The following is a 14,463-nucleotide window of genomic DNA, read 5'->3' as shown; positions in this document are numbered from 1 at the left end:
AGTCAACTATTACCAAAATTGCCATGTGAGCATTATACAAACTACTCCCTCCATTTACAAAAAGAATACAACTATTAGTGATCTAGTGTTAGTTTAACTTTGATTGAGTTTATAGTGAATCATATTAACATTTTTATGTCTCTAATTAAGTTTATTATAAAAATACATTTCATAATCAATTTAATGATGCTTATTTTACATCAAAATTTCATCAAACTTTAAATCGTTTAATTTCTCGAAAAACAAGAATTGCATTCTTTTGTAAACAAAAGGAGTACATATTAAACTTTATTGCTTAGCTTCTCCATTTCTCCTAGTGTTCTCTCGATTCCTTGCTCCACCCATATCAAATTATAAATTATTCCAAAAATCTTAAAAAAAATCAAAACATCTCAAGTTTAATCAAATTAAATCATTCCAAAAAAAATTATAGGTCATCCTAAATTGTTTTTTGTTTATTTTCGGAGGATGGGGTTCGGTTATTCAATATTACAGCTGAGCTAACAGTTCACTTGTCTTATAAATTATATTTTTTTTGTTAACTAATTGTTTTTTCGGTACAAATGCATGAGCGATGAGGCGTTCCGTTCGGTGTTCCTGGGCTCCTCTTGACTTTGCAGCACGGATCAGCTGTCATCCAATGCAATGCAAGTAGCCATGTGACGCGGATCGCCCAACATGGGCTTTGTTTAGTTTTTCCTATAAACCAAAAACTTTTTCAAGATTTCTCGTCACATTAAATTTTTTGTCACATACATAAAGTATTAAATATAGATAAAAATAAAACTAATTGTACAGTTAACTGTAATTTATAAGATAAATTTTTTGAGTCTAATTAGTCTATAATTAGACAATAATTATTAAATAAAACGAAAATCTTACACTGTGCCAAAAAAAAATTGGGAAGGGAACTAAACAAGGCCATGGTTCCAGAAGGCAGGCCGCTGCAGATGGGCAGACAGGAAACAAACAACCCAATCAGCCCGACTTGTTGGACCTTGGCTAAATCTTAGCCAGGCTAGGAATTAGCGACACGGGAGGTTTGCCGAAGTTGTAGAGGCTGGCGGAAGGACCGGCCCAGTGGGAAACTGGAGCACCGGGACGCTATCATGCATGACTAGGCCGGAACAAGCCGAAGAAGGCCGGTACATGGGCTGGGGGAGTCTAGCAGGCCTAGAACGAGATCTTCCAGCACGATCCAGAACACAGCCAACAAGACACAACAGTTGACGCCAACGTCAAAACCAGCGACCACTACAGCAGTATACATGGGGTAGATCAATGGTCACGGTGAAGCACGTAGCCGCCTAGGTTGGTTTCGGCTCCATATTAAGACCATAATCGATGGCTTTTACGCTACTGTTGCCTCAGCCCTCAGGTAAAGGCAAACGCATTGTGTTGACTAGCGACTTTCAAACGCTTGGCCAGAAGCACTCTTTCTTGCCGGCGGTCAGCAGATGCAGCGAGAGAATCCATTAATTGCCAAGAACACTTAAACAAAGTAGTACATACTAGTATAATCTACGCATGCATTGCTGATGATGGGACGACTCTTACTCCTCCGAGTTTTATCAGCAGCCACTACCAAGCTAAAAAAAAGCTAGCGTCGTCTATTCTCAACCACTAGTTTTTGCAGGCCCTAAGAAAGCGAATCGGTGAGATCGGTTAGCTTTTTTTTTTGCTTAACTTTGTTCCAAAGCCACAAGCTTCCAGATTAGTGATTGCGCAGCGTCATTTATACATCGCTTTGTGTTTTCGCGAGCTGACTGGACTGGTTAGGTCTGATCTTGCACTTTGTAGCGGCAAGCGCTGATCTGTCAACTCTGTAGTCTGTACTAGTACTAATATGGCGATCGAAGAAAGCACAGGATAACCGCCAGAGCAGCTCCATCCAACCATGCACACATGACACATATAGGAGTAGTCGTGGGGCGTCATCAGTCTCCATCTGAAACCAAAAGACGGCATGCAGGGTATAATTTCAATTCCCTGCATTATTGGAGCAACCAATGCGTGCGCTGCGTCGGATGAGTGACGCGCGCTCCAACTGTGTCAGGTCGTGAATTGCAATTACTAAGAGGAGGTCGACACGTCACGCAGAAGCAGTCGAACAGCACGAATTACGTATAATTTGCTTTTGTACTCTTTCGTGTCATCGTTGTGGCTGCTAAACTGGTTACTAGTTATTAGTTAATGACGAAATCCAGCTGAATTCCTGATGGAGTGACTCAGTCTAATAACTAAACTAAATAAAAGTTGTACTGCTACTATAGTACTAGCTCTCCATGTACAGCTCTCGTGGCGTATCAAGGCCTTGTTTAGTTCAAAAAAAATTTTAGATTTCGCTATTGTAGCACTTTCGTTTTTATTTGACAAATATTGTCCAATCATGAACTAACTAGAATCAAAAGATTCGTCTCGCGATTTACAGACAAACTATGTAATTAGTTTTTATTTTTATCTATATTTAATGTTTCATGCATGTACCGCAAGATTCGATGTGTAAAAACTTTTTAGATTTCGAGGTCAACTAAATAAGGCCCAGGTGTAATATCCGTGACGATTTCTATGTACTGTCGTCGATTTTCTGGACACAGGACACGTACTGCTGGTAGAATAAATTCAAGTCGCGGTCAGTCTCCAAAACTCCATCCAGATCTCAAAACTTGTGCGTTGCTGCCACGAGCACGTGACGTGACACCGCCAACGACAAGCCAGGATGTCAAACACCTCGACGGGGGCCACCGTGGCCATGCCTCGCTGGGCCCTGGGCAGCAGCGTCGACGCCCCAGCAAGGAATCCAAAAGCGCCGCGCCAGCTACCGCACCAACAAGTCTCTAACAGGCGGGCCCTCTCACAAAGTCACGAGTCACATCACCGTTCTGCCCAAAACTCTTTTTCTTTTTCGGAAAAAACTCTGGCGAGTGGAGAAGAAAACAAAGCACATGAAGACGTGCCTGCAAATGCAAAACATGTGGACGAGGATTTCCAAGTGACCTTCTAGTGCAACCCAGGGAGGAGCTTGTGGCCACGGATCAAAGAGCCGTTGCTCTCGCTCTCACGCTCCAGAAAAATGGTTTCCCTGCTGTGCTTATATCTAGTAAGGAGGCACGTGTCCGACGGTGAGGCGACAGAACCGGTGTTTCGGCATCGTGGTGGTAGCATTTGACGTGTCAAAAAGCGAAGCGACGGTGGGCCAGACGACAGCTCCAGTCATCCGAGTGGGACCCAGCACCCCTGCGCTTTTCTACTCTATCCATCCGAGCCGAGGCCGAGGCCGAGCAGACGCGACGGCGGACGGCGTGTCCTGCCGACCCAATTTTTAGAAGCCAAGCAAGTTACGTTTCGTCGCATGAAAGCACCAGAGCGGGAAGCGGATAGGATCAGATTTTTCGCAGGAAAATCTATGGCCTCAGATATTTGTCGAGATATTTCCCTCGGAGCAGCAGCGCAAAGTCAAGCTCCGGAGGTACTCATCAGTGTAACGACTGATGGTATAGCTGGCTTGGCAAAGCTGTTCTCGCATGTGCATACAAGGCCTAACTTTAACTTTATAGTTTGCAAGATATTTCTGCCAAACTAATATCCAAGGTATTCGTGTGTGCACGTAACATATACTTCCTGAAAAATCTTGGGGAAGTTTGGCCTTGCGCTTTTATCGTCGATCGAGCAGCCTAACAGCCTGTCGAGCCTCGACACGACGGTACATATCAACAAGCCACCCGGCACACCAAAGACGACGACGGGAAGGCAAAGCCAGCCGGCTGGGCCAGACCGATAGGAACACCCCCACACCTGTCGTGCTGCAACCCCACGACAGCGCATGGTTTTACTCGCGTCCAGACGGGAGCGGCAGCCCCAGCCCCAGCCCGCATAATTGAGGTGAGCTGCCCTGCCGGACCTGCGCCCTGCGGTGGTGGACGAGGACGAGCAGCAGGTGGAGGCGAGGCAAACCCGACCCGCGGAGCAGCGACGGCCACAAGAATCGAGCGGCGCCGGGGCGTCCTCCGCTCGGGGCCCCACGAAGCCTGCAAAGGCGGATAGATTATTCATCCGGTCCCGGCGGCGGCGTGAGGACGGACGGAAAAGCGCGCACGGAAAAGGGACACCAGCGGAAAAATCCTGTCCGACGTGGCGCCCTGCCCTCGCCTCCCTTTTTCTCCGCCCTCTCGCTGCACCATCCAGCATTCCAGCCTCCATTTCCTTTCTTGCCTGCCTGCGTCCTCTCCTCCCCTGTGAAACCGGCAGCACTCGGAAGGGTGTTCAGGCTCTGCTGGCTTGGGTCTCGGTGCACGCTCTCGCCTTCTTCTGCTGCTACTGCTGCTTGATTCGTGCTCGCGGTGAAGACTCGGTGGCTCTTGCTGGTTCAGAAATCTCGAGATGGCTCGTTTTCAGGTACTGTAACTAACTGATCTTACTTTCTTCATCTGTCGTCATTCTTCCCGATCGTTTTGGTGAGTTCGGGGGTAAAGCATGTTCTCGGGAGTCTGTTACTTTCCTGCCATATGTATGCTCCCAAAAGAAAATGATGCTGAGTATTTTTTTTCTTGTTCTTGGCTGAGAAAATCCTGAATTCCTCTGTGTTTCTGAAGGCGAGGAACGATCAAAGTCCTGCTGCAGATCACGTTGGCCATGGGAACTTCATGGATCATCATCTGAAGAACACTCTGAACTGCGGCGAACTGGACTTGCCAGGAGGAGCGCGAGCCCCTAAGGTACACCTAAAACTTCTCTCGCGATCTGCAGAGCAGCTTTTAGTCACTGAATTCCAAGATCTAATGAAGCTGGAGATGTTTTCCTCTCACCAAGGTCACACTTTTGGCACTTGCCGTTTAGGCACGCAAGCCATACACGATATCCAAACAGAGGGAGAAATGGACCGAGGACGAGCACAAGCTCTTCTTGGAAGCCCTCCAGCAGCACGGCCGTGCCTGGCGCCGTATACAAGGTGAGAAGAGTGCCTCTGCACTTGTCACCTTCTTTACTTATTGTCATGTATGCTTTGTTACCAGAACTGCACAGAACCTGGCTGATATAAACCTGTATAATCTGCAGAGCACATAGGCAGTAAGACTGCCGTGCAAATCAGGAGCCACGCTCAGAAGTTCTTCTCCAAGGTCTCGTTGCCTTTTGCATAGAAAAAAAAAACATCCATCAAATCTCCCTCTGCCTGAAAATTCCATGGTTTGTGTTGCTTGCAAGGTGATGTAAGTCAGCTCAATCATGGACAGCAGATGCTATCCATGCTGTGCCATCCAAGATGTGCTTCTGATTGCTTTTTGTTTTTGCACGCTGCAGGTCATCCGAGAATCCTCTGGGGATAGCAACAGCATAGCTGCTCCACCGCAAATTCAGATTCCGCCGCCACGGCCCAAGAGGAGGCCAACACACCCGTACCCGCGCAAGCTGGGTAATTCAGTCGGCAAGGGTGCCTCTGCGATCAAACAGCTTCAGAAGCCCCTGCTGCAGACACAATCCCTGTCTGAGCAGGAGAATTGCTCACCAAAATCTGTGTTATCCACAGCACAGATAGACTCCGACACCCTGCAAACTGAAGGTAGTGGATCACCAGCTTCCTCGGTTTACATGGAGGACAAATGCCTCACACCAAGCACATCAGTAGCACTTTCCAAGGTACTGAACATTGTTACAGCCATAGTATACCTTGCAAAGCATATGTTCTTTCATTCCTAAGAATATTAGGCATCCAACTAAAGTCCATAATTCCTCACCATATATGTCAGCACACTAGTGGCTCCTGGCACCATTTTCCAACAATTCTAGTGGCATGGAACTGAAACATTTCCTTTGAGAACAGCATCTGATGTCACAGTTGGTAAAATCTAAATTCTGAGTTCTAACAAACGCCTTAAATATGCTGCAGGATGCCACCACTTCCAACGATGTGGCATGTGAAATACCTGAAGGTCCAGTTCTTAGGCTATTTGGCAAGAGGGTTGTGGTTAATAATTTAGATCAGCAGCCAAGCTCCAATACTGGGAGTCTACAACACGTGGCAGACATGGAACTGGATGCTTCAGCTGAGACACCAACTGGTGGAACTGGGGAGTTGCCTTCCCATGTTGCAGAAGAAGCAAAGACATGGTGCCCGTGGCTGACCGGTACACAGCAGATTATGTACTATCTTCCTCAAGGAGAGGTGTTCTCTATGCATTCTGCTTGCCAATTCCTCAACTATGGTAATGGAAGCATATCTTACGTAGTGTTGAACCAACAGACAGTTGCCTCAAATAAGCAGCAGAACCAACCATCTCAAGTTCCACACAGCAAGGTCACGAGGGCAGAAGGATCATGGACGGAGTCGATCACAACCTCCAGCAGTGTGGCTGAAACAACTCAGAATTCAGATTCTATAGAATCTACGAAAGTAAACAACGATGAAGACAAAGTGGTACCTGTTCCAGGTTCAAGGAAATGTGCAAGCACAGTTCCAGCCTGCCTTCGAGGTTTTGTACCATACAAGAAGTGCACAGCTCAAAGCAAGATGCTGCAGCCAGAGGCAACTGGGGAGGAGGCAGATAGAGAGATGACAAGGCTGTGCCTGTAAAATTTTGGGCCGCCACCGCTACTCTGGATATTTTTGCTGATATTCAATATGTATGACTAGTACAGTACAGCAGTACTGATGTTTTGCAGGATGACCATTCTGGCGTTCTGCTGTTACTTATGAGACGCAGATTGAAACTGGTGAAGCAGCCTTCCACAAATGGAGATGGCTGACTGACTGTGGTTCCTGTCTGCCATTGTATAGTACAAGACTAATGTTTCCATTTTCCTCTCGGAGTGTTTGTAATTTTCCCCCGGCTGTGGAGGTTCAGAGGTCAATGGTTTTCATGCAGAAAGTATTGTAATAGTTGTAGTAGGAGACCATATTGTATGACCTATATATGTAAATTATGTATATTGTTTTGTGAAACAATGAAATGGCAGCTACACAACCGAATGCTGCTGAGGTTTCTTCAGTTACTCTATTGGCATATGAACTTCACATGAGCTTTGGCTGCATCAGTGTGTCTCATCAGGGACTTTGCCAGAACCTAAGATCAGGTTTTTGAACAATGTTCAGTACCTTAAATGGTGGTGTAGTACAATCAAAGTTTTTTGAACAATGTTCAGTACCTTAAAAATTGTAACACTGGTGATGCCGTACGGCCATGCTACAGAAATCAGCAATGAATGAATTTAGTTTACACACAGAGCTGAAGTAATATAGAAAGACTTGTCAGATTCATCGAACAAGCGTGAAGGAACTGGATGACATTTCGATTGGCACCTGGACACGATCCTTCAGGCTCCAGGTCTTCGTTTGGCAACCTCGACAAAGATTACTCGGCCATCCAGGAACTGCAAAAGAAGAATGTGAGGTACAAACAAAGCCTACAAGCACAGATTATGCATCTGACGATCTGAAAATCTTTCACCTTCCCGTGCATTCCTTCCATGGCGCCCCTGGCTTCCTCCTCCTCGGTGTAAGAAAGGAAAGCGAAACCTCTCGGTCGGTTCGCTACTCTATCCATCACGAGACAAACTGGAGTAGCAAGCATGAAGCAAATCTGAATGATTCTGAATCAAAACGGGTGCAATTACTCATCTCGGGCTGTCACCTTCCGTAAGGTCACCAAACTTCTCAAACGCGCCCCGGAGGCTCCGTTCGGTGGTGCGGAACGAAAGACCTGTTCGAAGAAGGGAACCGTCAGAACGTGTGCTTTAAGATTGGCCTTGGAGGTTTCGAATTTCGTCAGGAAATCGTTGGCTGAAAGCGGAGCCAAGTGAGTGCGCTGAGATCGGGGCGCCTACCGCTGACGTACAGCCTGGTGGCGGCGTCGTGGGAAGCACTCGGCTGCTGGAGGCAGGCCATGGCAGTGGACGCGCGCTGCTGGTTGCGTACCCCAACGGAGGAGGCGGCCGGACGATGCGTGGGCGATGGGGAGGGGCATGGCACGATAGTGAAGCTGAAGCTTCTGGAAGCAGCGATGGTGAGGGCAAAACTGGCGTGAGCGCTCGCCATTGTCCGGGTCCGGGGTGGAGTCTCGGAAGGATGATAAGCCTTGCCCTCCTATTCGGGCCGAGAGGGTTTGAACTGTTTTCAGTTGGATGCTTTCTCCGTCAGAATATGAACAACTAATATATTAGCTTATGTCTGAAACTTCCATTGTTGAAGCTTTAGTTGCTCTGAAGAGTCAAGGGAAACAACTAACACTGAACAAATTCTACTTTGTACCAGGAAATTACAATTGATACTAGTTCAATTCAGCACTGCATTGTTCATCAGACTAGATCATGGTGACGAATCAGGAGGAAATGGAGAAGACAGAGTAGGCATCCAGCCGTCATTCACTCAATCTTATCTATACATTCATATCTACAGTAAGTTGAACTGTCTATTTTGATTGGCAAAAAGGATGGTCAGTTGTCTGTTCCGCTAATATCATCTTATCTGCTCCATGTCATTTGTCTTCTTGCTCAACGGTAGACACCCCAATCTGACCTTGTGGTTACTCTTGTACACTCTGGATTGTGACCTCTAGCTGATGTCGTACTTTTTCAGTACTGTACTTTGCATAGACACTGCCCTTATTTTCTTCCCACCAGTGCTGAGCTTCCTTCTCGCCAAAATGCTTCCGACTACACCACCAAGAATGCCTAGTTAGGTTACTGCAAATGTGAAAGATAAATAAAGCACCAGTAACAGTAAGTCATCCTAGGACCCACCTGAATCGTACACGTTTTATGTCTTTCTTGCCACTAGGTGATACAGCAAATGTGACATACACCCCACGCTCGATTTGCTCAATCACACCATTGGAGGTGACTCGAGCAACAAGGGAATTCCCTTGTGTAACACAGGCATTACCGTCAAATGTTCTTGAACCATTCAAATGACTGCGCGATCCTTCTACCTGCACATCAGAACTCGAAGGTGTATATTCTTCATCTCCTTCGGTGCTGGTCTCATGATTTTTGGTGTTGTTGAGTTGTCCTAATTTGCCTCTGGCAAGCTTTTCACAGGGATAATGCTGCAAATCTGCTGACAATGTTTGTCCTTGGCTGATATTAGATTTTGTCTCAAGGTACTCATATTGCTGACCAACCAAAAGTTTCTCTGACAAGGCCTTACACTGCACAGTTCACAACAGGCAAACATGCCAATCAAGGCAAAGTGATGCATGGCACTTTCTTTCTTACTGAAACTAAAACTGCAACTGAAACAGTGTACTGACAATACTTTGGAATCAGAGTATGTATCATGCCCATACCTGATCAGTTAGAACCTTTATGATGTCTTTGGCAGCTTTGCATTTTGCAGCCTCATCCCTAACAATTAGCCATGTCTCATCAAGTTTTTGTTTGTACAGTTCAACCTGAAGAGCTTTTTGATGGTATTGCTCCACGAGAAGTGTCACCTATTGAAACACCAGAAATAGTATCATCTAGTATTTCTAGAAAGGGAAACAAAAATATTTGCTTATCAGTGACATAACCGCATAAAGTTACCTGTGAACGAAGCTGCTTTACTTCTTCTGTGAGCAAGGTTTCTGTGGTGTTCAGATCTTTCCTCTGGTCATCATTAGGCTGTTGCAAAGATCTGCCAGACTTCAGCACTGTGAGGTCATGCATTCTCTCAGAAACAGAGGCACTACACATATGATTCTTCGATATAGATTGATACCGAAAACTGTCTTCTCCAGGTAGAAATTGAGCTGGGCACTCAACTTGCCCCCATCTCTGAGATTTTGCTTGGACTGGAGTGGCCGGGACCTCATTTCTCTGATTGGGGCGTTGTACTAAAGCCACCTTTTCTACAGGTAAGTTTGCATCCCTGAATATACGAGACAACTTTGGTGTGTATGACCTTATAATTTCAGCTCCTTTGCTGATCTTTAGTTCAGACTTTACCTTAGCAGAATCCACAACTCTCAGTAGCTGACTGAAACATCCATCGCATACGCGATACCTTCTGATCTTGTCTGGTGCAAGTGCTGCCCTGGCAACCTTGTTACTACTACAGGAATTGCAGAACATGGAACCACAATGGTAACAGTTGTGCTTCTTTCTAGTGAAACCAAAAGCCATCTTGCAACCGCTACATACAGAGAGGTCCTTCCTTGAGATTATCTTATGCAAACATACTGCTGCAGTGTAATTGTAACCACAAGATATGCTTTCGACTTGCCTACCTTCCAATGCATCTACTAAAGTTGGAGTGCTCCTATTAAGGTAGTCACCTAAACCAAGCTGCCCTTCCTTGCCTTTACCCCATGTAAACACTTTCCCATTTGTAGTCAGCACTGCTACATGAGAAGAACCTGATGATATATGTCTGACAAACTCGGTCTTAAGTAGTCCTTCAACAGCACAAACAGTTCTACCATCTGCATGGGGGTTCCCCAATTGCCCATGCATGGAACTGCCAATAGTAAAGACCACACCAGTAATAGAAAGAACGACAGTGAGTGCCATCCCGCAGGACACCTGAATAAAATCATAGTCTGTGAGTGAATCAACGCATGTTGGTATAAGCTTCATCTTTTTGTCAGCATGACCCAGCTTCCCCCGATCCGCATCGCCCCATGTGAACAGCTTGCTTCTTGGTGAATTGCTCTTGAAATCACTGAGTACTTCCACAATGGCAGCTGTGTGCCATGGCCCACATGCCACACATTTCACTCTTGAGCCTTTCAAATACTCTACTTCTTTTGGTCGAGTAGTTCCTTGTGTATCTCCATGACCAAGAACACCAAATGTTCCATCCCCATATGTGTATAACTGACCAGACGATGTTATTATTGCTGTATGCCAAGGACCACAAGCAATCTTCACAACAGATATGCCATCCAGTGGACTAAACAATTTATGCGGAAACCATAGATTATTTGCATAGCAGTCCAACTGACCCATATGGGGTCCTTCGCCCCATTCAAAAAGTTCACCAGAAACAGTTACTGCACAAGCGTGCTTTGATCCATATGCCACAGCCTTCACATGTAAAGAGGCAACAGACTCAACAAGCTTGGGTCGGGAGACTTTGATATTTACCTGATTTCCAATTCCACCACTGCTCTCGTTGCCCCAGGAGTAGACCTCCCCTTGCTTAGTAATTATAGCTGCATGAGTCTCTCCGCAAGCAATGCTTTGTACATCAAGCATGTTGGTTGAGTCCACTAACATTGGAAGGGATTTTGAAGTATCATCATAGTCTAAAATACTTCCAAAAGCATCACCCCAGAAAAAAACATCCTTCAGAGAATCCAACCTACATGCTGCACGGGGTCCTTCAAAGGTTTTCAGTTTAGGTGTTTGGGTAATTTTCTCCTCCTTTTCTCTGTTACCAACCATAATATCCTGCAAACCATGTATTTCTGGATTTGACATCTTGCGTGTAAGCTTTCCCAGGTAGGTATCTATGTCAGAGAATGTTCGCTGCCTTGGGTAAAATAATGCTTCTGAACAATCAGCACTACCACCAAAAAATGTTGCCTTCTTGGGGTTCCTGTGTGATGAATATACCTTAACATGAAACGCATTAGACGAATCGTTAGACCCAAACAGAAGACTGTAATTTAACAAGAGCACTAGGTGTGTAGAAACAAAAAGAAATGTGTATCAGTAAGGCATGTCTACTTACATATGGTGATATGAACAAGATTAAAACAACACAAATTATTGGGTTCATAAAGTCAAAATCATTTCAATGTGGATCTCATTTAATAGCCTTGCAGTCATAACTCATAGGTGTGTGGTTTGTTGAGATAGATATAAGTTGGTACAACCTAAGAATATTGTGTTTGTCAATTGGCCTCCTGAATTTCAAATTCAGACAATTCATGCCCTTTAGTTGCCATGTGAAGCCCCTTTCCCAACAAAAACAAACATTGCTAATGAAGTACCAGAGAAAAATGTCAAAGCAAGCGATATAAGTGTTACCATTCAGATGCTACAATGTAACTTCTTCAACTAACCTGTATGTGCCTTGGTGTGCCATGCGCACTTGGTAACCTACTCTTAAGCTGAACATAGCTGCTGGGAGTATTTGTACAACTGTCCATCTGTCTACTGCTCCTTGATCCAATCGATGAACATGGACTACAAGGAGTTGGTAATAAGGCCCTCAAGCCCAGATACCAGTATTCAGCTTGATCCCTATCGCTGCAGATCTGGTCATTGTTTTTGAAAGATATGGTGCTGGTGAGAAAAAAAATGGGCACTACAGACTTACAAACTAAAATGACTTGGACAATGCAATGCACATACCAAGTCAAGTGAGCGCTCTCCGTTTTTGTATATAAGTGAAAAGGAATGGGATTCCTTCTCTGGACAACGCTGTCGCAGAAATTTTATCTGCAAAATTCTGAAATCTTTAGAAATAGTTGCAGTATGATATGAATAATGAATACCATGACTTTTCTTTCAGCACAAAATAAATTGTATACCGTCTTTTGGCCAAGAACCACAGCTGACACGGAGCTTAGGCTCAAGTGTTTTTCCCTCCCTTTTGAGTACCATATTAATGTTGTCTCATCCTGAAAATAGAAGAAAAAAATATTTCCCCATGACTGGAAGGTGGATTTTGATATAACTAGTTAACTACATATACATAACATAACAAGCTGCAATTCAGCTATAATACAATAGCGGACAGGAAACTGGCCAAGACCTCATAGTTCAACTGGACAAAACTTTATGATTTTCCCCTCCAGAATGGTGCTGTTTTGGAGGTAGCAGTCAAATATAAACATTTGACTGCTACTTCTTCTGATCATATCTAAGTAGAAATTATGAAATAAAAACTGGAGGCACTTCTGAATTTCTGATGACCAATATACTAATATCATTTGTCATGTGGCAAACCTAAATACTTGTATTAGCTGCTCTAGAACGAAAGCTTGGAATGGTGGTCCTAGCTTGTTTGAACTCTGTTATAGAATCGTATGATATGGACAGGGGTATTTGCAGTTGTGTGACATTTCAGAAAATGGAACTGTATAAGTCAGTCAAAGGAATCTTCTGTAATTTATTGGTTGAGACTAACAATATTACTCACTATCCAATCTATTTAAACCTCATGCCAGTCTCTCTCTGGCAGGGCTTATAAGCAGTTTAAACATGTAGTTCAACACTTCTAGCAGAATGAACTGGAGTAAAAAAAATGTATTGAAGTAGGTAGGTAGAAATCCAGTATCCACATGATTTTTTGTGGTTACCCTTAGGTCTCTATAACTTCAGAATTACCACCCAAGGCATTAAAGCTCCCCTTAATAAACTAGGAGTTGTGTAAAAAGAAAAAAAAAGAAGAAGAAGGAACTGAAATCATGGACACCAGCGGGAGTATCCCCTGTAGGTTCTAGGATTTCTTGATGGGAAATCGCAGGCACTAGATTACTCACAGATGATAGCCTGAAGGCACAGAATTTAGGCTTCCCCCTCTTGCCACATTTCAGGATATGTGCGCCCTTTTTGAGAGCAACGATGGCCTGAACAAAGCAACGAGTAGAAGTAATCAGATGGCTCAGTCAGTGCATTCCCATCCTCTGCATTTCATTTCCCCCCAAAAAAATGCAGGTATAGAATCCCCGAAAAAATGATTAGGGAAAGAGGAAGCAGTCAGTCTTCCCGCTCCAGCCTACTAAAACCGACCGTGAAATCCTCCAAGAAATGGACTGGAAATGGGTGAGGGGGGGGGGGGGGGGGGGGGGGGGGGGAGGGGGAGGGGATTGTGACTCGCCTGCTCAACGCCTCTGGTTGGCGTCCTCCCGTCGAAGCTCCCCGCCATTGCAGGCCAAATGGAGAAGCAAGCAGGTGCCCGAAACTACCTGGATCAGCCCTCTCCCTCTCTTTACACCCTCCTTTCAGTCCTTTGTTCACAGAATCACAGGTGCCACGAAGCCAAAGCTCGAGGCTGTGGAGTGAAGCGACTGAAAGAAAAGGAAGCAAAAGGAGCAAGAAAAGGAGAGAAGTGTCCGTGTCTTGCAAATGATCTCGCAAGCCTGCGGGCAGTTCAGGGCTTCAGGCAGCAGGCCGCAGGGGTCAGGCCGTCAGGGCCCTGCAAAAGGTGAACAGGTGGCCGTGTCACCTGTGCCGGAAGAGGGAACAGTGGTCAGGCCTCGCTCTTGCTCTCGCGCGCACGCCGCACGGTGTGCCAACGGAACAGCTCGCAGCGCTGGGTGCTCTGCTCCGGTCTTTGCGCCTTCGCAGCATCTGGCCACCCCCTCTCCTCCTTTTTTTTTCTAGCTACCGGACAACCATACTCCTAGGGCCAGTCTTCGGTGAGCGTGTGTGAACAGTAGTAGTAGCGGTACGTGTGCCTTCCAGCGAGGAGGGGTTTGAAAAATGTTTGTGGGTGCTTGTGTCCAGTGTCCTCTCTTCAGTTCGCCAAAAATTTGGGGTCGTAACAGTTTTGTTTATATTTAATAATTATTATCTGACTATAAACTAATTAGTTTT

General features: G+C 45.3%; 3 protein-coding genes across 6 annotated transcripts; 1 reads left to right on the top strand and 2 right to left on the bottom strand.

Moving 5' to 3' along the window:
- Positions 4,006–6,987, top strand: LOC8060442. The gene is made up of 6 exons (XM_002448351.2): positions 4,006–4,395; positions 4,593–4,715; positions 4,837–4,948; positions 5,056–5,117; positions 5,299–5,634; positions 5,885–6,987. Exons 1-6 carry the CDS (start codon positions 4,381–4,383, stop codon positions 6,566–6,568), a joined length of 1,332 nt encoding a protein of 443 aa, XP_002448396.1. The 5' UTR covers positions 4,006–4,380; the 3' UTR covers positions 6,569–6,987.
- Positions 6,897–8,117, bottom strand: LOC110436347 (organelle RRM domain-containing protein 6, chloroplastic-like). 3 transcript variants are annotated; one of them, XR_002454237.1, is made up of 6 exons: positions 7,819–8,117; positions 7,626–7,694; positions 7,443–7,549; positions 7,295–7,365; positions 7,141–7,178; positions 6,897–7,058 (listed from the first exon to the last, which is right to left on the bottom strand). XR_002454237.1 is itself a non-coding variant. In XM_021463223.1 (5 exons), exons 1-4 carry the CDS (start codon positions 8,027–8,029, stop codon positions 7,309–7,311), a joined length of 444 nt encoding a protein of 147 aa, XP_021318898.1. In that variant the 5' UTR covers positions 8,030–8,059; the 3' UTR covers positions 7,070–7,178; positions 7,295–7,308. The 3 variants fall into 3 exon arrangements, 2 of the variants coding, with proteins under 2 accessions (XP_021318898.1, XP_021318897.1); XM_021463223.1 differs by lacking the exon at positions 6,897–7,058 and having other exon boundaries at positions 7,070–7,178; positions 7,819–8,059; XM_021463222.1 differs by lacking the exon at positions 6,897–7,058 and having other exon boundaries at positions 7,070–7,365; positions 7,819–8,059.
- LOC8057696 lies at positions 8,156–14,223 on the bottom strand. 2 transcript variants are annotated; one of them, XM_021463219.1, is made up of 9 exons: positions 13,745–14,223; positions 13,407–13,493; positions 12,453–12,542; positions 12,274–12,360; positions 11,982–12,176; positions 9,517–11,529; positions 9,279–9,425; positions 8,734–9,140; positions 8,156–8,646 (listed from the first exon to the last, which is right to left on the bottom strand). In XM_021463219.1, the coding sequence occupies exons 1-9, from the start codon at positions 13,790–13,792 to the stop codon at positions 8,517–8,519; spliced, it is 3,204 nt and encodes a 1,067-aa protein (XP_021318894.1). In that variant the 5' UTR covers positions 13,793–14,223; the 3' UTR covers positions 8,156–8,516. The 2 variants fall into 2 exon arrangements, with proteins under 2 accessions (XP_021318894.1, XP_021318895.1); XM_021463220.1 differs by lacking the exon at positions 13,407–13,493 and having other exon boundaries at positions 8,222–8,646.

The sequence above is a fragment of the Sorghum bicolor genome, chromosome 6, assembly GCF_000003195.3.
Source record: "Sorghum bicolor cultivar BTx623 chromosome 6, Sorghum_bicolor_NCBIv3, whole genome shotgun sequence".
Lineage (NCBI taxonomy): Eukaryota > Viridiplantae > Streptophyta > Magnoliopsida > Poales > Poaceae > Sorghum > Sorghum bicolor.
Note: the sequence above shows the minus strand (reverse complement) of the source record. Positions and strands in the feature narration are given on the sequence as shown.

Bases quoted from the DNA above. Each gene is read 5' to 3' on its own strand.
- LOC8060442 (XM_002448351.2), top strand. The intron at 5,118-5,298 runs GTCTCGTTGCCT...TGCACGCTGCAG, and splicing joins CTCAGAAGTTCTTCTCCAAG to GTCATCCGAGAATCCTCTGG. The intron at 5,635-5,884 runs GTACTGAACATT...AATATGCTGCAG, and splicing joins CATCAGTAGCACTTTCCAAG to GATGCCACCACTTCCAACGA.
- LOC110436347 (XM_021463222.1), bottom strand. From the start codon at position 8,029: ATGGCGAGCGCTCACGCCAGTTTTGCCCTCACCATCGCTGCTTCCAGA. The intron at 7,550-7,625 runs GTGACAGCCCGA...TTGCTACTCCAG, and splicing joins GTTTGGTGACCTTACGGAAG to TTTGTCTCGTGATGGATAGA. The intron at 7,366-7,442 runs GTGAAAGATTTT...CTTCTTTTGCAG, and splicing joins TGGAAGGAATGCACGGGAAG to TTCCTGGATGGCCGAGTAAT.
- LOC8057696 (XM_021463219.1), bottom strand. From the start codon at position 13,792: ATGGCGGGGAGCTTCGACGGGAGGACGCCAACCAGAGGCGTTGAGCAG. The intron at 12,177-12,273 runs GTATGTGCATTG...AACAATGACCAG, and splicing joins GAGAGCGCTCACTTGACTTG to ATCTGCAGCGATAGGGATCA. The intron at 8,647-8,733 runs GTGGGTCCTAGG...TTGGTGGTGTAG, and splicing joins ATAAAACGTGTACGATTCAG to TCGGAAGCATTTTGGCGAGA.